Source organism: Haliotis rufescens, unplaced genomic scaffold (assembly GCF_023055435.1).
Source record: "Haliotis rufescens isolate VD_foot unplaced genomic scaffold, xgHalRufe1.0.p SCAF_19, whole genome shotgun sequence".
In the NCBI taxonomy this organism is placed as follows: Eukaryota; Metazoa; Mollusca; class Gastropoda; order Lepetellida; family Haliotidae; genus Haliotis; species Haliotis rufescens.
In genome coordinates, this window is record NW_025963879.1 from 14,903,402 (window position 1) to 14,927,019 (window position 23,618).

Below are 23,618 nucleotides of genomic sequence, written 5' to 3' on the forward strand. Positions count from 1 at the left end.
AAGGATTAATCCTTTTATTTGCTATTTTCCAGAAGTACAGCAAAGACATTCAATACAATGTGAAGCATAATTCATTATGTCAACATAGCATGATAATAATATTAGTTAGATATATCTCTGCGGTCAGGTCATCTGGTTTGCAAGTATGCACATATTTCAGTATGTAGCAGTATTAGCATTGTAATAATAAATGTCAAAGAAGTTTGATCTCAATGGGTAACACTATCAACATCTACAAAAGGTAAATGCCAGTGGACGAGGCCTCGGATGAACCTAAAACAACATAGTCATTGTCACACATGCAAAGTTTTAACTTTCTTTCATGTTGATTTTCAACCATAGCACTCTGAATAAACCTGCCGCCTCCTATGGTAATACTGATTTACACATAGCCTTAAGGTTAAATCTTAAATATACAAATTAAGAATGACATAAACTAATATTGCCCTTGGCAAATAAACTCATTTTTCTTTGCACATATCAAAAGATTTGTAAGTGGAGCCATGATATTCACACTCTTGAATCCATGTTTTTTAAGCAATTAACAAGCAAAAACAGACAATGTAGCATCAACATCAATGCATCAATCATTCAACTTAGATAAAAAATGACTCAAGACAAAGCTCACATAGAATCAGTTTTGCATGTTTATCAGTAATGCTATTTGTTAAACAAAGCAAATTAAACCTATTTCTGTTTCTAATTCTTAAACTTGGTTCTAAAACTAGTATTGAACATCAAGTCTTCATTAATCACAAAAGGGAAGTCCCAAATACTAGTACAAAGAAGAAGAAAGCTGGTGCTTGATGGAGAAGATGGAGACATTGGACTCTAATTGTAATTTGTAAAGTAATTTGTAGTGAGAACAATGTCTGCATGGCTGTATGGTGTGTGAACCATGCAGATGATTGGTGACATTCAACAACAGCGCTATTGGCCTAAGACCTGGGAACGATGCCCACATGACAACATGTGCAGGTCCTTAGTGTCCCGCATTGTGATATGCCTGGATATTGTTTGTTTGTTTATTGATTAACGCCACACTCGGCAATATAGTGCAGCTACATGACGGCAGTCTGTAAATAATCGAGTCTGGACCAGACAATCCAGTGATTGACATCATGAGCATCAATCCCCACAATTGGGATCGATGACATGCATCAACCAAGACAGCTAGCCTGACCACCCGATCCGGTTAGTCGCCTCTTACGACAAGCATAGTCGCCTTTTACTGCAAGCATGGGTTGCTGAAGACCTATTCTACCCCATGCATTGATCTATGTATTGTTTATTGTTTAATGCCACACTCAGCAATATTCCAGCTATATGATGGCAGTCTGTAAACAATCTAGCATATGGGATACAATGAAATGCATCAACCAAGTCTGTGGGTCTGACCATCCAATCCCGGACTGGATATTGAGAGCTGCATTGGACCATGACGTGTTGCAAATTGAATGTGGTGTTTAATAATATAAGTGGAGTCGAAGGTTGTAGGTACAACAATAGTTATAGGTCATAGTACAGAATACACACATTATCATATTTTGAAGTGATGGATAATCATATAATCATAAAAATAAAACATCAACATAAGATAAGAACCAGTCTCGATTATCTTCCTAAACAGATTCCACTAGGTGGGGCACATCACACAAACGCACAACTGGAAATCAGCTGACACCCAGGAAAGTTAATCAAATTTAACATATAATAACAGACATTCTGATCAGAACAAAAGAAAGACAACACTACCAACAATTTGTCACATTTTCAGTGACATTATGTAAAAATGTAAAGACTGTGTCAGTGCATCCAGAAAAAAGCAAGAGAAATAAAAAACTAATTATATTACAAAAAATCAGTCCATTGTTTTTAAAAACAATTATTTTCTCTCAAGCATATATATTTTAATTAAATATTTATATTTAAAAAATGATCAAAGAGGAATCTCACATACCTGTAGGTAGATTTATATTTGGTGAAAGAAGCAAAGCTATCTTACATTTGCTATACTTTGTTTTTGAGTCATCAAATAGGGGGTCACGTCACTCATCTGCAGCTCCGATTCATCTGGATCTTACAATCTTCGACAAAATAACTCACATTATCAAGGAACAAATTCAATCAACTTGATAGCAGTTTTCTGACAGTCTATTTCCTTCAGTGATAAAATCAAATCTCTCAAAGTAAAGAAAGGCTTTCTCTGCAGTAGATCATTGATGACTCGCATGCAGTAATCATAGTCGTCTTGTCCCTTGTTCATCTTGTATTCCAATTTCAAATCTCTAAGTTTTTCGCCTTTCATTTCCACCTCTACAGCCAAATCCATCCACTTCGGACCAATGTCATCAGCGATCAAGTTAACATGGTCAAAATCTATCTCTTCCCCTCTCCCTACTGAAACATAAGAATTATAAGGAGAACATTAGAACATCATATTACATGTATTACATATTGAATATATTACACATGTATTACATATTGAATATATTACACATGTATTACATATTGAATATATTACACATGTATTACATATTGAATATATTACACATGTATTACATATTGTTTGTTTGTTTGTTGTTTAACGCCACACTCAGCAATATTCCAGCTATATGACGGTGGTCTGTAAAATAATCGAGTCTGGACCAGACAATCAAGTGATTGACATCATGAGCATCGATCCACGCAATTGGGATCGATGACATGTATCAACCAAGTCAGCGAGCCTGACCACCCGATCCCGTTAGTCGCCTTTTACGACAAGCAAAGTCGCCTTTTACGGAAAGTATTGGTTGCTGTAGACCTATTCTAACCCGGAAACTTCACGGGTCGTATTACATATTGAATATATTACACATGTATTACATATTGAATATATTACACATGTATTACATATTGAATATATTACACATGTATTCCATATTGAATATATTACACATGTATTACATACTGAATATATTACACATGTATTACATACTGAATATATTACACATGTATTACATATTGAATATATTACACATGTATTACATACTGAATATATTACACATGTATTACATACTGAATATATTACACATGTATTACATACTGAAAATATTACACATGTATTACATATTGAATAACAAATCTATTTTTGTACATGCCATTTAATCATCAAACTAAAAGCATAATACTTTCAACAAGGGCACAGAGGCTTGTATGTTGGATAGGTCTCATGGAGATTACTGGTATTTATATTTGTTTCAAGATGATTTGCTAAAAGCTGTATGTTCGGTGCATTTCATCCTGTGAGACACTCCCCTCACCAATGAATCATATCCGAGCAGTATAACTATAACTGAAAAGTATGTCATCTGTTGTTGATGACGTCTCAGATAACTGGACGTTGTTATAATAAATATTGTTTTTAATATAAGACTCTTTATTTATGGGTGAACCTTCATTTTTTCATATTTTATAACAAAGAGATACAATGGTTACAAAAAAGAATAAACATCTTGGAATACAGGATTAAAGATTATCTCAACCTCAAGAATTAATGTTGAAAGTACCAAAAATACACCAAAATACCTAAATTGATGAACTAGGCTAAAGCTATTAAACAATATTTGAACGTACTAGTTTAGCTTTTCCATGGAGATTCATTTTCGATCTTGTGGACCTACAAGATAAATTTTTCTTTTGAGTTACATTCAATCATATAGAAACCAAATTGAGGGTATATGAGTCCAGAGCATGCGAGTCAGCCATGACTACTTATTAATGGACTTATGATCAGTTGAGAGTACATCTAATTCATGTTCATAGCAATGACTTGGAGTTTCACTGTTCTTTGATTATGTACACAGAAATGAAACTAAATGTGTAAAACGAAATAATGGAGTCACAGGCCCTGTAGCTCACCTGGTTCAAACTACATATATGACAGAAAGTCAGCTCAGGAGGCATTTTCAGAAGAGATAACATTTACAGAGTCAAAAATGCATTTTGGGAGTGTTTAGGAGACCACTACTAACTACATACATACTGAAGCTGATTTCCGTTTGAATTTTTGTTGTCTGAATAAAATGGATAATGGCCAAAAACATTTTGCTAAATGTGGCTGCCAGGGTGGCCATTTTAAAAATCAGCCCATAAAGTCCAAAAAGGAGAATAAAGAGTGAGTGAGTAAGAGTGAGTGATGGAGTGAGTGAGTGAGTTTTCAACACTGCTTTGAACAGTATTCCAGTTCTGTTACGGCATGTCAGCTTAATGTGGGAAGGAAAGCCTGAAGTGATGTAGGTCTTAGACGTTTAACACTTTTGTGAGACCCACGAGCACGGGTATGGTGCTGACAAACCTAGAAACATACCGTAATCGGGGAACTGTGATTTAAACCCATGATCATAGGTTTCAGGGCGTACCCAAGACGACTGGGCCCCATTTCAGTTGAGTCTAACGATTCAGTCGAGTCCAACAAATCAGTCGATTCGAACAATTCAGTCAAGTCTAACAATTCAGTCGAGTCTAACAATTCAGACGAGTCTAACAATTCAGACTATTTGAACAATTCAGTTGATTCGAACAAATCAGTCGAGTCTCACAATTCAGTCGAGTCTAACAATTCAGTCGATTCTAACAATTCAGTGGATTCGAACAATTCAGTGGATTCGAACAATTCAGTCGAGTCGAACAATTCAGTCAAGTCTAACAATTCAGTCAATTCGAACAATTATTAAAATACATGACAACAACCAAACTTACAAACACTTCTATGTTTCTTTGACATTTTCTTGAACTTTGACCTGTAATCCGTGGACCTCTTGCGGGTACTCCCAGCACCACTGATGTCATTGCGACTCACATTGCCGTCGTCATCACAGTTCAATACCATCACATTGTTCTCTCCGAACTGAACCCCCGCCGGGAGAGACAGGGGGTTGAAGTCGCCCGACATCGAACCATCAGCATCTACAGGTTACAATAACATCTGTACCTCTAGGAGAATACTCAAAGTTCAAGTTTACTTGAAACATTTTCTTAAAGTAAACAAAAAGTAAACAAAATGATTATTTATGTTGAAAGTAATGTAAATGTGTTTGTTGAACAACAAAGTACCAGGGTTGCATGGTTTTAAGCCCTGGGATTAATTACAGATTTTTTAATTTTAATTGAGTAACATTTTATCCAAATTTAAGCCCCGTGCTTAAAAATGAAAAAAGGACAAATACATGATACGATGAATGAATATCCCAAGTTTAATGAAACAAAACTCACAAATGGAATGAGAGAGCAACATTCTTAACATTCGAAATGATTTTCTTTTTCAAACTGAAATTATAAGTCAAGAACACCTTTAAATTGAAATGACAGCTGTCCAAAAAGTGACAACGAACTAATATCGAAGTTATGCAGGTCTGTCATATGTGTTTAAATTGTCACACTGAGTATCAATAATATCACCTATGTTAGGGGTCCAGTGTGTCTTGTAAATGAGCACCATTGGTGCTAATTGGCCATGTAGAAGCATGATACAAGATGTGATAAAGAACTTCCGATGAAGGAGATCACTAAGTCTATCAGTGCCATGACAGTGTTTAGGGGAGGGTAAGCTGTACTTTGGTGGATATGACAAGTGGAAACTAATTTATTTTCCTATGAATTAAAATTGGGGGGAGTGGAGTGGAGGTTCAGCTACATCTGCAGAACCAAATATTTTTTCAAATAAAACTACGAGCCTAGTGATAAGCATCTTGCAACAATGTATTTTTTTGTGGCTGACAATTTCTTTCTTTTTTCAACAGTCTCAAGCATACTGATTTTTTCATTCCTCAATATTTTCCAATGGGATTACACACATATAATGCTCAACCAGCAAAGGACTATATTCCAGCAAAATATATAAACATACAATATTTGGCTTATATTCAAATATCATATTCAAGTAGCAGATAGCGTTTATATACGTAACATATATATATGTAACAAGAATATATTTATATGTATATACAAAAGAATTATAGTTAACACTTGTTACAATGAATGCTATATACTTACTGAGTTCTACATGGATGGAGGTTGGATCATTAAAATTCTGAAAAAAGAAATTGTGAGAAGTTAATTCTGGAAGTCATACCAATATTTCTGACTGGTAGATAGTCATATCTGTTCAGGTAAAAGTTGAACATTAATTTCCATAGGCAACAGCTAGTTTATTATGAACCATTATCACTCTATATTGTCTAATATGCTGAACAAAAAATAAGGGGGTACTGAATATTATTTGGGGATACTTTTATGAAATTGTGTGCTCAGTCTTCAAGACTCGCTAAAGCTCGGAACTTAAAACATTAATTTAACTCGTAATCACTCGTACCTCGTGGGTTATTCTATAATTAGTCATGATCCCTAACGTTTTTGTTCCGTATATGTATCAATATGTGAAATGAGATCATACACAAGTAACTAATATGCTTGTTTTAAGATTGTCAAATGAAGTACTTGGAATATTGAATATAGCTTATATATAAAGCTAGTAAAAGTTATTTCAGTACCTGAAACTGGGGCTGTGCTCTAAATGTTGTACCACTGCCAGGTTGTGCTCCTGATGTTGTATTTGAGCCTGGTCGCTGACCTTGACCTGAACTGCTCTGACCTTGACCTGAACTGCTCTGACCTTGACCTGAACTACTCTGACTTTGACCTGCAGACGAATTCTGGGTACCGCCTGATGCTTGACCTTGTGTTGTAGATGTTTGACCTTGACCTGAGGTCGAGCTGGCAGCGCTTGTAGTTGAACTTGCAGTCTGACTATTGCTTGCATTTGTAGTGGGCGTTTTTGGAACGCTTTTAGAATCTTTTGGTAAGACAAATGTGTTTCATAAAAATACAGAAAACATCATTATTCCATTCTACTGCCGACTAGCACTTACAACATTCATGCTTTCAATAACATTTGTTCATTTCAAAATTTCGAAATCAGTGCCAACCTGTATGTGATTTAATCAAATCTGTACTTGGTTTGTCCTTAAAAGACTAAGTGCTTTATAATTAACTAATGTCATTAAGGTATTCTAAGCCATTGTGACAGAGACAGCTCATAGAGTGACGAATTGCTTACTTGTTTGATTGAGGAAACCTTTTGCAAAGCCATATGCTGTCTGTAATCTGCAATCAGATATAGGATATCACATAAAAAAACATATTATTTAAAAATCTATATTACTTAACATTAACTCATTTCATGTAAAATGGATTAATTCAAATTTGCATTTTAAAAGTGAATGAGTTAGTTGGACACCACTTAGAAAAGCTTATATCATGGCATGTTAGCTTGATGTGGGAGGAAAGCCAAGGTGATGTAGGTCTTAGATGTTTACCACTTTGGTGAAACCAAGAGACCGAAATATTTTTTTATGGTCTCTGGTGAAACCAGTGCTATAGTGCTGAAAAACTTAGAAACATAAGTGTGTGTTCAGTGTCTGTGTGTCTGTATATACATACGGTTCAGTGTCTGTGTGTCTGTACATACATACGGTTCAGTGTCTGTGTGTCTGTATATACATACGGTTCAGTGTCTGTGTGTCTGTATATACATACGGTTCAGTGTCTGTGTGTCTGTATATACATACGGTTCAGTGTCTGTGTGTCTGTATATACATACGGTTCAGTGTCTGTGTGTCTCTGCACCGGCATCTTGATGTTCTCCTGTCGTTTCACCAGGTGGTCATCAGGTAAGCCCTTTATCTCACGCTGTTTATAAATGAATTTAAAAAACAACTTGAATCATTTCACATCATAAATATCTTATTAAACATCATATTGTCTTGTAATGATTTAATTTCCAGTAACCCCTCCTGATCAACTATTATTGACATGAATTGAGAAAGAAGTATAAAAGGTAAGGCATTAACAGTATTTTGGGTGAAAGTAAACTTTGTGAACTCCAAACAAATTGACTTGAAGTTGTGTTTTTATGTCTGTCTGTTCATGCCGTCAAAGTCTGTGAACATTGGTAGCTTGAATTAACATATCTATATACAAGGGGCGGTCGGGTAGCCTAGAGGTTAAAGCGTTGGCTCGTCACGCTGAAGACCCAGGTTCGATTCCCGACATGTGTACAATGTGTGAAGCCCATTTCTGGTGTCCCCCGCCGTGATATTGCTGGAATATTGCTAAAATCGGCGTAAAACCATACTCACTCACTCACTCTATATACAATCTCATTCAAATCAGATATTAGTTCTCGCTTCCGCCAAACAAAGATATGATGACATCCCATGATAGGTCAAATCAGAACGACCTTTTCCGAACTTTGACCGACCAATGAAATGACTGAATAGAAGCCAACATAAGCCAATCAGGCCAGCTTTCTTGAGCTACGGCACTAGTTTTGGACTGGTGACTTCCATTCAAGACTACGCTTGAAAAATATTTTGTCAAGCTTCTTGATTTAAAATTTGAAAATGGAACAAAGGAACATTCTGGAACCTCTGCTAGATACCTGAGATATTATGGCAGATTTCCCACAGGCTATGCAATATTGATTCTATTCAAATGTTTATCCCAAAGAAGCAAGAGATAGATGTTGATTTTGACCCAATCAGTCGTACAGCTGGTAACTGTTGTTATGGATACCCTGTACTAACCTTTTCGAGGTTGCATGATATCGAAAACACACTCTTGATCTCGTATATGGCACTCTGATTGGTCGAATGAAAATCGTTCTGACGTAACGGATAATAGGGTTGAAATGGGGTTTACCATCGTGTCCAAGATTATTGCACTTTTATTGCACTTATATATATCGTGTGTGTGTGGCTGCATGTACTAGTCCGGACTGATGCCGATTTATAGTGCTAGCTCACAGAGATACCATGCCACAGTTTAACATGAATAGCCCATTCAGACACAGTATACTGACTACGAGCCTACCAGTCCTTGCTTAAGCCCCTTAATGCTGAGCGCTAGACAGGGTAACAACAAGTGCCATCTTCTAACGTCATACCATATTGGTAAGATGTGGTCGGGGATCAAACCCTGGACCTTCCGCTCCCCAGGAGAACGCTCTACCACTAGACCACCGAGGTGGTCTACCAGTAATAGGATGTCCTCAGATCTTTGTTGAGTTGTAGCGAGAACTAAGATCTGATTTTAATGAGATTGATCTACATACAGAATAAAAATGAAACTTTGAGTGAATAATAAAGTTATTAGACCACAAAAATACAATTAACCCTCAGGAAGAGGGGTAACAGGAAACTAGGTTTTTGTTTTTTCTGTGTATTGTTTTACTGCACACACAACAGTATTCTAGCCATATGATGTCAACCTGTGAATAACTGACCCTGGACCAGACTAAATGACGATTGATATTAAGAGCAAAAGTCAACACCATCGGGGTACAATGTCATTCAATGAACCACCATATACATTAAGTCATGTTGCATGACAAAGATTAGCTGCTCAGCACCAAATTTAACCCAGAATCCCCATAGGGAGACAAGAATAGAATGCTGGGGACCAATTCCAACCTGGAATTCCACAAGACAAAGGAGGTGGCATCCCTTGATAGAGTCAAATCTACATGACGTCATCACATCAGTCAAGACATTGCAGGATGCAGAGTAAGCAGTAGTCAAAGTTCAACATTGGTCAATCACACAATCAAAAACTGATTAATATGCTGCAAGCAGTCTGGTACTGTTACAGTAATTTTTTCATTTTTTTTTATGGATTTAGGTTCATCTAAAGTTCATTGACTGAAATTGTTGTCATGGAAACCTGAAAAAATATATATTTCCAAATTTCCTAAATAGCAAAGGGCACCAGTTCATGGTTAGGCTGATTTCTGTGAAAGTATTATTGAGAAACATTGAATGCTTTTTGAATATGCTCTGGAAATAGAATGCTGGGTCTCAATTCTTATCTGGAATTCCCACATGGGTATGAACTACACAATGAACCACAAGACAAAGGGGTGGCATCCCTTTATGAAGGCAATTCTACATGACGTTATCACATCAGGCAAGGCAAGTGTTGAGAAATCAGTTGGGAATCATTGGTTATGATTGGTTTGTCCCAACCAATCAATCATCAATAATAATCTTGATTTATACATATACACATGATTAGATATAGAACGTCAACTCCAGAGAACAATCGGTCCTGATTATCTGCCGAAAATGATTCCACTGGCCGTAAAAAGCAAAATAACGGCAAAGATTATATGAATGGATCACTGAAAATCAGTGATGACACCAGGTGTTCGCAAAAGAGGGTAAGCATGTCCTGCCCTACCTGTAGGGTGTTTGTTGCCTGACGCTGTACAGCAGTACTCCTACCATATGACACGAACGACTATTTTGAAAAAATATACAGATCAAACATTGTTTTTCTCCAAAACTGACACTGGACAATTAAAATTTCCATCAATGACTTACCCTTTCTGGTTCCTGGGGTTTCTGATTGTCTGCTCCAGCAACACCTGCACCAACAACACCTACGACAGCAGCACCTATGGCTGATCCTCCAGTTTGGGAGATGTTGGTCGTGGCAGACTTAGAAGCATCCTTGCTCTCTGTTGCTGAGGATTTCAAAGGTATTGTTGCAGCTTTGGTTGGACTTGGACCTTTGGATCCAGGTCCAGGGGTGGTGTTAGAATTGGCGGCAGTGTTGACTTTACTGGGGCCAGTGTTGCTGGCAGCAGTGTTGGTGGCACTAGCGGCTGCTGAGGTTGAAGCTGGGGGGGTATTTGGGGGTCTGGACACAGTGCTGGGCCTTGAGGATGAACTTGATGATGAAGGGTCCATTAACGAACTCGGCAACCCTGGATTCTTTAACATGTCCACTGAAGAATGAAGATATAATTAAGATGAAGAAGTTTCATTGAAATGAAACACAGCATAACTGGTAGTGAGTGAGTGGCTGGTCAGTATGTATGCTTACACCGATTTAACACTATAACGGCTACCGGATAACAGTTGGAGACAGCAATAACTAATTTAATGTAACAAAAAAGAAATGTCACAAAACATGTGGTGAGGGGAGGAGAAATGGGGTTTAAGTCGTGTTCAAGATCGTTGAACTTATATAGCGATGTGTGTGTGTGTGTGCGCAAGCATGTGTGTGTGAGCGTGTGTATCTGTGCTGAATTACCATGCTGCAGTTTAACATGAATACCCCACTCAGACACAGAATACTGACTCCGAGCCGACCAGTCCTTGTTTTTAGCCCCTTAATGCCGAGCGCCAGACAGGGTAACAACAAGTACCATCTTCGGACCTTCCGGTCTCCAGGAGGACGCTCTACCGCTAGACCACAGAGGTGGTCTACCAGTAATAGGATGTCCTCAGATCCTTGTTGAGTTGTAGCGAGAACTAAGATCTGATTTTAATGAGATTGATCTACATACAGTATAAAAATGAAAATTTGAGTGAATAATAAAGAGGTTAGACAACAAAAATGCCATCTTTTGGTATCGCATGGTCAGGGATCGAATGCTCGACCTTCCACTCTCCGGTTGGATGCACTACCACTAGACCATGGAGGCTATCCACAAAAACATGTGTCTTCTAACTGATTTGTTTGCAATTTGATTCTGCTCACTCAGCAGTGAATTTGTACCTGGTAATGTGACTGCCCAAACTTCCAGCATCTTAACAGAAAGCTTGGGTTGCATACTCCCTAGGGAGGCGAGATTGCACTTACAATGTTGACCTGGGTAATAATAACATGCAGTTTATGCATGCTGCTACACAAATTGACCCTGGTGAAGACCTGGATTATAATTGGTTGCCAGCAACCCATGCTTGTCATAAGCGGCGACTAACAGGATCGGGTTGTCAGACTCCCTGACTTGGTTGATGCATGTCATCATATTCCAGTTGTGTAGATTTGTGCTCACGATGACAATCACTGGATTGTCTGGTCTAGACTCGATTAATTACAGACTGCCGTCATACAGCTGGAATAAGAAAAGCATTAAACAAAAAAAACCACAAACAATATACAATACTGGAAATCAGAGACAATGACGTACTGAGTTCCCTTGTCTGCTTGTGGCGTTCATATCTGCCTGGGTTCATCATCATCTCGTCCTCCAGGTCCATGTCCATCATGTCCATCTCAAGGCCTCGGTACATCCCCGGCATCCTGCGCAAACAGAGACAGCAGCTGTCAACATTCACGACCATCTTATGTTAATGTGGGACAAGCCGAACAGCGACTCGTGCCCCTCTAATGGCCATATTTGCAACTCGTAATGGTTCACATATATTTCCCCATATATTATATATATTTCAGATGCAATGTAAAGCACATCGGGACGTGCGGAATTATACAGTATGATTGAGCACATTTAACTGTGTCTTGGGTATATTTTTAGATGCCAGAGATATGTGAAATCAAAAATTATTTCTGAGGGATTCTTTGACGAAGAACTTGAAATCATACGCGCATTCTGATTGGTATGTCGTATTTTCGCACATAACATTCATCGAGTCTTCTTGCAGGTTACGGAAAGGGGCGAGTGGCGACGAATGTAGCTTTCAACAGTATTTCACTTAAGAGTTTCAAATTCCTAGTATTTAGTGCTGATGGCATGGTTAAAGCCGTAATGGCACAATAAAAATATCTTCCTAGTGCCTAATGGGTACGATTCTTTCAAACAACAATATTGTTAGGCTTAAAAAAATAAAAGAATTTGGTAATGGCAATGGTTTTTGAAAATATAGTGCGGGCGGGCGGTGTCTTTTTTGGGGGGGGGGGTTGTTCAAACTAGTATGTAACCAAGAAACAGTTGTGCAATCAATAAGCAATTGTGTTAAATTAACCTGGGAAAGGGCATCCCTATATAAAGGTATTCCTTTATGAGTGAGATACTGGAATACAGTATTTGACTACCGTTGGACTTGGAATATTTAAGGATTATTTCCTTTTTTTTAAAAATGGAAATAAAAACGAAACATGCAGCGAACTTTATGATGATGTGGGCGGTGCCTGAGAACCAAGACTATTTTTTTTTAAGCCTTATATGAAACCTGGGAGAAATGTACATTGCACAAATGTACAATGACAAACACATCAAAACTGATGATCATATGAATGAGTTCAATGCACGGTAAGATACACAAACTATATTTGGGTATTATCAATCTTAATGAGATGGAAGGGGGCATATCACAGCCTAATAATTAGACTTAGTGAGTGAGTTGGGTTCAACAGTATTCCAGTCATATCACAGCGTGTCACCTTAATGTGGGAGGAAAAGTTTGAAGTGATGCAGGTCTTAGACGTTTACCACTTCGATGGAACCCACGAGCTCGAGTACGGTGCTGACAAACCTAGAACCATAATCGGAGTGAACTGGGATTCGAACCCACAATCGTAGGTTTCTGGCATGCCCAAAGGATTTAACTCTGCACAGGGAATTGCGGTGCCTCAGACGACTGGGCCACCCGTGCCCCCAAACTTAGTGAAATGACATGACGGATCCAGGTGGTATACTACCCTCCTTTCAACCTAAATCCAACTTGTTGTCATGGAAACAGGAAAAAACAAAAATTTCCCAAATCCCAAAATAGCAAAAGAGGCAAGTTCATGCCAATAATGACATCTTTGAAAAGTTTGATGAAGAAATACTGAACGGTCAAGAATTTAAGCTCCAGAAACAAAATGTGATGTGCGGAAGGACCGGCAAACAACAGCCCATTCCATTATCCCCTCCGGGTACATCTTCCCAAGACAAGGGAGTTAACTGACTATAAAAGTCCAGTTTCCACCCTTGCCCAACTAGGCTTAAATTATTGAGCTACATTTTGGCTGGACTAACGAGTCTATGCATAGTCCAATCAAAATCGCTTACCGGTAATGTACAAGACATCTGTTTCCTAAACAAAATTGATTTCAAAGTGCAGATTTCAGTCGACTGCAGGATTTGCAAAGCATGTGTACCGCCAACTAGGCATCGATAGATATTTTGCGAATTCTTTCACGCTTTTAATTAAGGTTCTCTCGTGATTTGATGTACTTTGTAGGGTAAGACCCGTTTTATTACAATTATAGATCTTGATTATTGAGCAAATTGTCTTGACTGGGTCTATGATTGGTCTATAGGAGGAACATAGAAGGGACATACCTCATAATAGCCACTAGTGGCGCTACGATCAGGCCTGGAAATTCCAGCCTAGTTCGGCAAGGGTGGGAACTGGACTTTCATATTCAGTTAACTCCCTTCCCTCGGGAAGATGCTCCGGATATGAGAGGTTAACACATACAGGACATAACTGTCAAAGAAAGGGGGTTTGCATATCCCCTACCCCTATTAACCTCATCCCACCCCCCACCCGTGAAGATCTGGGTTAGAATGAAGTATTGATCTTCAGCAACCAATGCTTATGATGTCATAAGACTAACAGGATTGGGAGGTCAGGCTCGCTGACTTGGTTGATGCATGTCATTGGATCTCAATGGCATCAGTGGGTTTCTTAGCTGAAATATTGTTGAGCGCAATGATAAACAACAAACAAACAAACAAAATTAACCTCATCCCCGCCCTGATCTGTCAGCGAGCGATTCTTACCTCCGAGGACCTCTCATGTTTCGCATGTGACGAGATTGAGGTCCTCTTGACCGAGCCACAAGCTTCATCAAAGCCTCTTTGTCTGTGGCTACAAGAATGTCCAGAAGTTTTGGGTCCTGCCTCATGTATTCGAGCAGCTTATCAGGGTCTCGGATCACATCCATCACTTCTCGATCCACCGGACTGATCCTTGGGGGTGTCTCCTCACGTAGGATGTATCTGCAACACACACAGTTCTTATTATTTTCTAAATATTGAAATGAATAAAAAAGAATTGTCAAATCCACAAAAGCAAGTCTTGCTCCGAAACAATGTGGAAGGTGGGGTGCCATCTATTCCCAAGGATGGGCAGTCGGGTAGCCTAGTGGTTAAAGTGTTCGCTTGTCACGCCGAAGACCCAGGTTCGACATGGGTACAATGTGTGAAGCCCATTTCTGGTGTCCCCCAGTCCCTGGAATATTTCTAAAAGTGGCGTAAAACCATACTCACTCACTCACTCACTTTTCCCAAGGGGACTGCATACATGTCATTAAAGGTTGCTTTGGGTGCAATCCTTTCTGAATATATTGTGTTAATATTCTTTATCACAAAGAGATTGGGATCAAAATAATATTATGTACTACCCAAAAGCGAAAGTGTATAAAGAAGGTCAGACCAAAATAATTATTTGCTTTATAGATATTTCTGTCAACAAAATACCTGAAGGCAGGAGAAATAACAGGAAATCTTCATAAAATACAGACATCAATATTACTGCATTGTGCCTATTATTACATTTTCTTGTGATTAACAGTGATTAATACAAATTCTGATTTTGGGGATTCAGTTTTTTTTAAAACAGGCCATCCTACTCCTCCAGGCAGTGTCTCTGCTGGAGAAAGCAGGAGACAAACCCTTCAAAATGTCAATGGAATGGAATGGACAAAAATTAAGTCCGTAAAACAAGTAATATACTTGGTCTGGCCTAATTCAATTAAAACAGAAACTATGCAAACCTGATCATTTGAGGATCTCGAAGAGCTCTCTTGAGTTTGTAACTCATGTCGGGAGCCAAGCTTCCCATCCCCATGCTCCGCCGCATGTCCATCATGTCACTGTAAGGATCGTGGTAAGGATCCATGTATTTGGACATAGGATCCTTCTCCATCTTCTTATACTTATCCTTCTTGAACAGTCCCATTAATCCAGATGCTATACCAGAGCTTTTCTTTTCTTTGTGGTCAAAATCCATCTTAGGAGTGTTCTTGCTCTCTCTCTTCTGTCGTTCCTCTCTCAGGGTCTTCATTCTGTTCACCGCCTCAGGTTTTGGCGTCCTATTGGGCCTCTTCCTCCTGATTTCATCCTTCATCCTGTGGGGAAAGAACAGCCAGCCTACATGTTCTGCTCCCTTCCTCTTAAGTTCCATCCTCAGGAGTGGATCCTTCTCCAGGAGCTTCAACAGTTCCTTGGGGTCTTTAATCTTCTTCTGTAGCTCCAGGTCAACTCCAAACACTTTCTTACATAGCTGAGCATCCTTGTGCATGAGAAGCATTCCCACCGGATCCCGTAGTACACGTCGAAGGGCCTTCTTCTGTTCTTCAGTCATCACAAAAGGTCCTGGTGCAGCTGCTGGTGCAGCTGCTGGTGCAGTGGTAGCTCCTGATGTTGAAGACCCAGATGTTGCTGTTGTTGTTGCTGATGTTGCTGTTGCTGTAGCTGTAGTTGAGGCTGCCTGGGGCTTAGGCTTGGCTTGTGATGCAGATCCAGCCCCTGTTGCTGCAGGGGCTTTAGATGTTGAGGATGAGGCAGCAGTTGTGGATGCACCTCGACTAGGTCCAGAAGGTGCTTCATCCTGCAGTCCTACAATGGGCAGACTCTGGCCATTAGGAACAGGGGGTCCTGTTGTTTTGGGGACATCCTCTTCTTCACCTATGTCCTCCATCTGAACACTCTGAGGACTTGTGGTGGAGAGGTTCGTCAGTGGCTTAGTGAGTTTGGTTGCAGCATCAAAAATACTTTCAGAATCAGCTGTAGCTGCAGTGTCACCCCCAAGATCTTCAGCATCCTGGACAAAATGGAATACAGTTTTGATATTGAAATAATCATCTTAAGTTTTAGATTGTATGTGAACAAATTCGTTTCTGTTGTATGTAAACATTGTGTTTTCAAATTTGTTTTTTTTTATCTTAATTTGTTCATAATATATTTCCTGGCAAAACTGAAAATGAAAGATTGGACAACTTCTTACAATCACTAGCTGAACTTGATCCAGGATTCTGGGGCCTTAAACAAGTGAGATGATTCACACACAGAAGATGTCCATGTTTGGACACATGAAACTAAAGAAATGCATCAGTGTATAATTAATGTGTTTTACTCACATATAGGCCTGCAATCTCCTTCTCCAGTTTTCCTAAGGCCTCTGGCACTGCAGGGGCAAGTTTCTCAAACAAAGCATCAATTTCCACCTTCATTTCTAGAAGGATAAGAAAAAATTTGAATCAACCTTTCATGTATTATTTAAAGCAGATAAAACAATAATTGAGCTGACATAAAATCTAAACATATTGAGAAGGATAAAACTATTTATCATCATAAACAATCATCCCCATAACTATCAGTGTATCAATGAACAGTACTCAAATTTAGGCCACAGTTTCTGTTGTAAATGTTACTTATTTATTTTCAACCTGTAAAACAAAATCTTCCGGAGGCAAGGGAGTTAACTGACTCTTAAAGTCCAGTTTCCACCCTTGCCAAACTAGGCTGGAATTATGGAATTATATTTTGCATAGTCCAATCAAAATCGCGTAACGAAATCAACATCTAGTTCCTTAGCTGGCGTGCAGATTTTGTCCGATTGCAGGATTTGTAAAGCATGTGTACCACCATCTCTGGGTCAACAGATATTTTCCAAATCCTTCATGTTTCTAATCAATGTGCTAACATGATTTGATGCACTTCGTGAAACAAGACACATTTTATTACAATATAGATCTTGATTATCGATCTGATCATCTTGAGTGGGCGCTGCCATTTTGTTTGAAGCAAATGCAAGTGATATGAGAGTTGGAATCTGATTGTCTATAGGGGGGACATAGAAGGACAGAACTTGTAATTACCACTGGTGGCGCTACGATCGAGCCCACAAATTCCAGCCTAGTTCGGCAAGGGTAGAAACTGGACTTTTACAGTCACTTATCTCCCTTGCCTCTGAAAGATGGTTAAACAAAATAAAGCATATAAATGCAAAAGAATTTATCCTTGTCCTACCAATACTTTTCTTGAATCTAATATTAAAGAAAACAAACAAATGCAAAAGAGTGATGCCATATTTTCAGCACTGGTTAACCTGAGGAGCTATTTGCCCAGGGGCCTGTTCCACAAAGCAATCGCAGCACTTAGGAGATTGTAACGCCCATACTTTAACATAGACTTACAGCTATCGTTGCGCTACGATTGTTTTTTGGAATGAGGCTGAGGGTTCTTGGATGGGTGTACTACCTGCAAATGTTGGCCTCTTGTCTGACTGCTGTGTCCAGCATCTGGTCATCATCTCCATCACTTCCCGAGGACACTGAGATGGGATCATGGTCATGTCGGGTCTCTGGCCACTCAACACAGCCTTGGGGATGATGTCATCACTCACTCCTGAAATGACAGTGTGGCTTGTCTGACAGAGCATGAGTGTGTGTGTATATTCCAGCACCTGTCTCATGAGTATTATAAGGGTAACGCTATTTTTCAGGGCATTATCATTTGCAGAAGCCCGAGGTCTTCCATTAACTGCCCGACAAAGGAGGGCAGTTGAAAAGACTGAGGGCTTCTGCAAATGATAATGCCCTGAAAAATAGCGTTACCGTTACTATAGCTAAAATGGATGGAATTTGTTATCAAATAAAAAGAAACAACAATGTCGATTTTGAAACATTTACTGCAATCAACACGAATGTCACTGACCCACTTTTACAAATATGGAAACGTCATTGAACAAACCAGATGACGTCACTATTGAACGTTACATCACCTATCCCTATCCTATGACGTCACCTAACAACGGGCGTGATAATGGCCCGTCGTCAAGTAATATGAGGGCATTATCAAGTTACAGTGGCCCGCTCATTTCTGATAACATGCGGGCGTTTTTATGATAATTCTATCCATTTTAGCTATAATAACTATTAGTGACAGCTGTACCAAAAAATTGCCCTTGAATTTCAGGGTCCTTACAGGAGTATGAGGGCCCTGTGTACTGTACTGTCAAATTTGATAATTACTTTAATCACAGGACTTTCATATTTCTTGTCAAGAATTTGGTACAATGAATATAACCCTGCATCCCCGGGATGCTCTATATTTTTTGCCTGCGTCCATTCTAGACATTTAGGTGTACTGGGTACACATTTCAGCAGGGGTCCGGAAACGGTCATATGCGCCGGACATGTCCGATTGAGAATCTCAAATGTCCAGTTGAAAATATTGCTTACCGGACATTTAAATTTTTCTGTCCGGACATTTTAAAAAACAAACAATGCTACCTTCATGGTCCAAATAATTGATGAGCGTTATCGTATCCCTTCAGCGAATTCAGGTGAATAAACAGGTATAACAAACTTTGTCAATAAAAGTATGAAGTTTGATATGAAACATCCCTAGACATGATGGTTTACCATTTAAAATGTATTTCCTGCTCTCCAAGTCATTGTTTTATATGCAGAGATTATCGTGTGTATTTTCTCGCAAACTAAGCCGGAAATAGCAATCAGCTGTGCACACGTTTCCTCCCAATCTACCGGTGATTCAGTTAAAACGTACCCAATGATACAACTTCAAAGAATTTTGATGCATTGGTCGGAAGAAATTGTATCTCAAATTATTATTTTATCAGGAATAATATATTCCAATATCGTGTTATTTTAGTTGCAGCTTCCACCATATATACTTATGCTAAATGATTTCAGCGTTGTGTAAAACCCTGCCTCAGTTGTCTGTTGTGAAAGTTAGGACTTTAGTGCTTGTTGTAAGCTGCAACAATTGGTTTGGGTGTCAGACTTGGTGACTTGCTTGATTGCATGTCATTGTGCCCTGATGGTGTAAGCAAGGATTATATCTTACCTAAATATTAACCCGGGGGAAGTTTTACTCTAGAGTAGAGTATAGGATAGGATTAAACACACAGGTATGGGTTCAAATTCACTAGGGTATATCATGACACTAGAGAATTTCATTCCGGGATAAAAGATAGGGTAGGATAATATTCACTCTTACAATGGCGTGGGATGTGGCACCACAGTCAGTGATATTCCATCTATATCACGGCTGTCTTTCCGGCAGTTTGGGGTAGACAGCAGCAATCTCATTAAAATCAGATCTTAGTTCTCGCTACCGCTAAACAAAGATCTGAGGACATCCAATTATGGGTCACGTCAGACCGACCTTGTGCGAACTTTGACTGACCAATCAAAAGGCAGCTCTCTCGTGCTTTAAGGCACTAATTTCAAATTGGAGACTATGTTTCGGAACATATTTTGACAAATTCTCGATTTCAAATTTGAAACCTGAACAAAAGAACATTCTGGAATGGCTAATAGATGGTCTAGATTGTATGCATTCAGTCGTTAAACCCGTAACTATCGGTCGGAATACCCCGTGTTAAAATTTTTTGAGGTTGCATGATTAGAAATCACATTCCGACTGTCACTTTCATAACCTGGTAAGCGACGCTCTGATTGGTCGTTTTGACGTGACCCCTAATGGGATGTCTTCAGATCTTTGTTTAGCGATAGCAAGAACTAAGGTCTGATTTTAATGAGGTTGAGACAGCAGTGGCCACATGCTCCAAGCACATGATGCTAATCATTCAGCTTTTTTAAAAATACATCATGGGGGCCTATAGTGCATGGAATCCACATGGGGAATCACATCAGGGTAGATGGCATATGAACTCACTGGCAAAAGGCCTATCTCCAACCACTGTCTCCCACAGTACGATGCCAAAGCTGTAGACATCATATCCCTTGTTGGGGGCAGTGTTGATGTTGTTCCACACTTCTGGGGGTACATGGGTGACTGTACCCTTCCTCCCCTTCTCCTCCCCGCCCTGGCTCCGAGTCATGGTACGCGTCATCGTCTTCCACTGAGACAGGCCAAAGTCGGTGATCTGTTCAAGGAATGTACAAATGTTTAAAGGTCATTAACATAATCTGGCTTATCCGAGCTCTCACATAGATGAGAAACATCAGAAAAGAAAGAGCTTCTTCAAGTGTATATAGGTTATTGACATACCCTGGTCTACCGCCCCAGACACATGACATTGTTTCAAAGTTGAAATTGGGTTGATCTAGGTTCTTATGTTGAAAAACATATTTTCAACATGGTTTCAATGTTGGCCGTTCGATATTTGAAGATATGTTGAAATCTGACATTATTTTCAACGTTGTTTCAACATTGATTTCTGATTTCGACATTTCTTCATCATTTAAACTCCACATAAAATCAATGTCATTTCAACATTTAAATCCTACCTTAGCTCGGATCCTTCTGTTGATGAGGATGTTGTCCGACTTCAAGTCAAGATGGAGGATCGGTGGATCGGGTCCATGAAGATACTCCATGCCATGGATGACATCACGGATTACACTGACCAACAGTGACCAGTCAATGTCCACAAAGTCGGAGCGGAAAGCGGTCAGACTGCCGAAATGCATGTACTCCAGAATGAGTGAGTAGTTGTTCTCCTCCATGATAAGGCCGAGCAGACGCACAATGGAGGTATGCTTCAGCTCCCACAGCTTCTTGCCCTCGGCCTTGAAGATCCTTTGATGCCTGGTCACAAATGTGAGTGTCAGCAGCGAACATGGTAAAAACAGAATAATATCTTCTGAAAGTTAGTAGGGGTGAAACGATTCAGCAAGGTTACAATACGATACGTATCACGATACAAAGGTAATGATACATATTGCCTTTTGACTATGAATATTTCAAAGCAGGTTCCAAAGGAAAAGTTAGCTGTAGACGTATGTTTGTAGTGACTATTTTTAGCTGTGAACTTGAACATCTAATTACTACACATTTTGGAATATTTGACAGACAAAAACACTGGCATTGGGGTCATAAAACAAGTAGTAAGTAAGTAATTTAGTCAGTGTATTGTCTTGTATTGATACAGAAAAAATTGTATTTTGCATTGTATTGTCCCATGAAAACACACGATGCACTGGTGCCTTGATGTATTGTTTCCCCCTAAACATTTGAATATAAACTATTTCAAAATCATCATATAAATATGTGTGATGACTTTCATATTTAACATTCTAAAATTGTCTGAAACTTAACAGTCTGTCCCAAAGACATGTGAGTCAACTAGCTTGAACTAAGCTCTTGGATCATTTTCAGGGGATTTCAGTGTTATAATATAGATTATTTTTGGCTGAACTGAATTTTACTTGACTTAGTCTTTCGATTATTGGCTAAAGTCACAGACTGACTTCATAACTTGCACTTTTCCAGTGGGGTAGGATCCTTTAAATTAATACTGTTACTTTTGCCTTAATGCATATTCATGGTTATGTAACCTTTCCACTTCCTACCTGGATGGCAGTAGTCCATCAGCAATCATTGTTTTGATGGCGACAGTCCCAAGGTCCTTGTGGACGCCGCGGTACACATAGCCATAGCCGCCACGGCCTATCGGTGTTTCATCATATTTGATGTCCTTGGCTGATACCTTTGGAATCTCACCAACATCACTGCTTGATGCCATATTGGAAAGTCTTTGTCACCAAGCCAAACTGGAAATACAACAATGCTCGTGATGATCATGATAATCGACACATTCATTTATTGAACTTTTTCATAAACAGTTCAACAAAAGCAAGCTCTAGAAACAGGGATGACGAGGTAGCCTTGTGGTTAAAGCAGTCGCTTGTCACACCAAAGGCCTGGGTTCAATTCCATTCAATTTTTGGTGTCCCCTGCCTTGATATTGCTTGCATATTGCAGAAAGTGGTGTAAGACCACACTCACTCTAGACAGTGACTGAGGGAGTGAACTGGGTTAAAAGCTGCTTTGAACAGTATCTTAGTTCTATCATGGCATAATGGAGAAAAGTCTAAAGTGATGCAGGTCTTAGACATATACCACTTTGGTAAAACCCACAAGCAAGGGTACGGAAGCCTAGCTGTGTAATGCCATCACTGTTTCTTTTAAGTACAACTTGAGAATGGATGCATATAATTTACATTTATCATAGAGAAGAATTTGTTTTCCTGTTAAATAATCAAAACTATAAACAAAGTATAGATGACATGTTAAATGTAACCAACATTTCTATTCTGGTGAGAAATAGACTTGAAATCTAGATCTCTCCTTCCTATCGCAGGGCCCAATTTACCATCTGTATTCTTGAAAAATCTTTATCATATTAACATGATTAATACCAAGGGTTTGTCTTAGTTATATAGTCAGAGGAAAAGATTATAATCGTGGAGCACTAGATGTGCACTGGCTGAGGGCCTATTTAGAATATGTGTGTGCCTTGCAACGCGCAACATCATCCTGCAATGCCCATATATCCAAAAATATCAATCCATAAGTCGGACTTACTTTCACTACTGAAATCTGTTGACCAGGAAATAGTGAAAATATATCAGACTTAGACAAATCACTTGAAATATTAAATCTATCATGTTTGGGGGATGAAAAAAACCAAAAGCTTTCGTGAATTTCTCTTGTTGAAGAGTGACAATGGGCAAATGTAAAACAGCCACTGTCTCTGTTGGGCAGGAATTCCTCAATGCTGGATTCGGGCTGAATCTCACAAAATTATCAAAGACATTCACTGCAGAAACTTGTAAACAAGAAACTTACCAACGCTGTAGCGACTAATTAACACTGGATATGTAGAAAACGCTTGATTCGATGCCTGTTACAACGCATTCTGCAAACTGCCCATTTTGTGGTGGGACTTTCCAAAGGTACTTCCCCTTCTAAAAATAAATCCCGACTTGAGCTGTTACAAAAACTACAATCCCCTGATGCGAACACACGGATGCTAATCATGGCGAATTAATATTTCTTG

General features: G+C 39.1%; 1 protein-coding gene across 2 annotated transcripts; it reads right to left on the bottom strand.

Annotated features, from left to right (window-relative positions):
* LOC124148256 lies at positions 1-23,553 on the bottom strand. 2 transcript variants are annotated; one of them, XM_046519256.2, is made up of 17 exons: positions 23,408-23,553; positions 22,129-22,329; positions 21,064-21,364; positions 20,489-20,699; positions 18,044-18,190; positions 16,921-17,015; positions 15,556-16,604; positions 14,561-14,779; positions 12,020-12,132; positions 10,422-10,828; positions 7,643-7,731; positions 7,100-7,146; positions 6,534-6,835; positions 6,037-6,073; positions 4,744-4,950; positions 3,619-3,661; positions 2,262-2,400 (listed from the first exon to the last, which is right to left on the bottom strand). In XM_046519256.2, exons 2-16 carry the CDS (start codon positions 22,299-22,301, stop codon positions 3,642-3,644), a joined length of 3,417 nt encoding a protein of 1,138 aa, XP_046375212.2. In that variant the 5' UTR covers positions 22,302-22,329; positions 23,408-23,553; the 3' UTR covers positions 2,262-2,400; positions 3,619-3,641. The 2 variants fall into 2 exon arrangements, with proteins under 2 accessions (XP_046375211.2, XP_046375212.2); XM_046519255.2 differs by lacking the exon at positions 3,619-3,661 and having other exon boundaries at positions 1-2,400.
* Between the last annotated feature and the right edge of the window lie 65 nt (positions 23,554-23,618).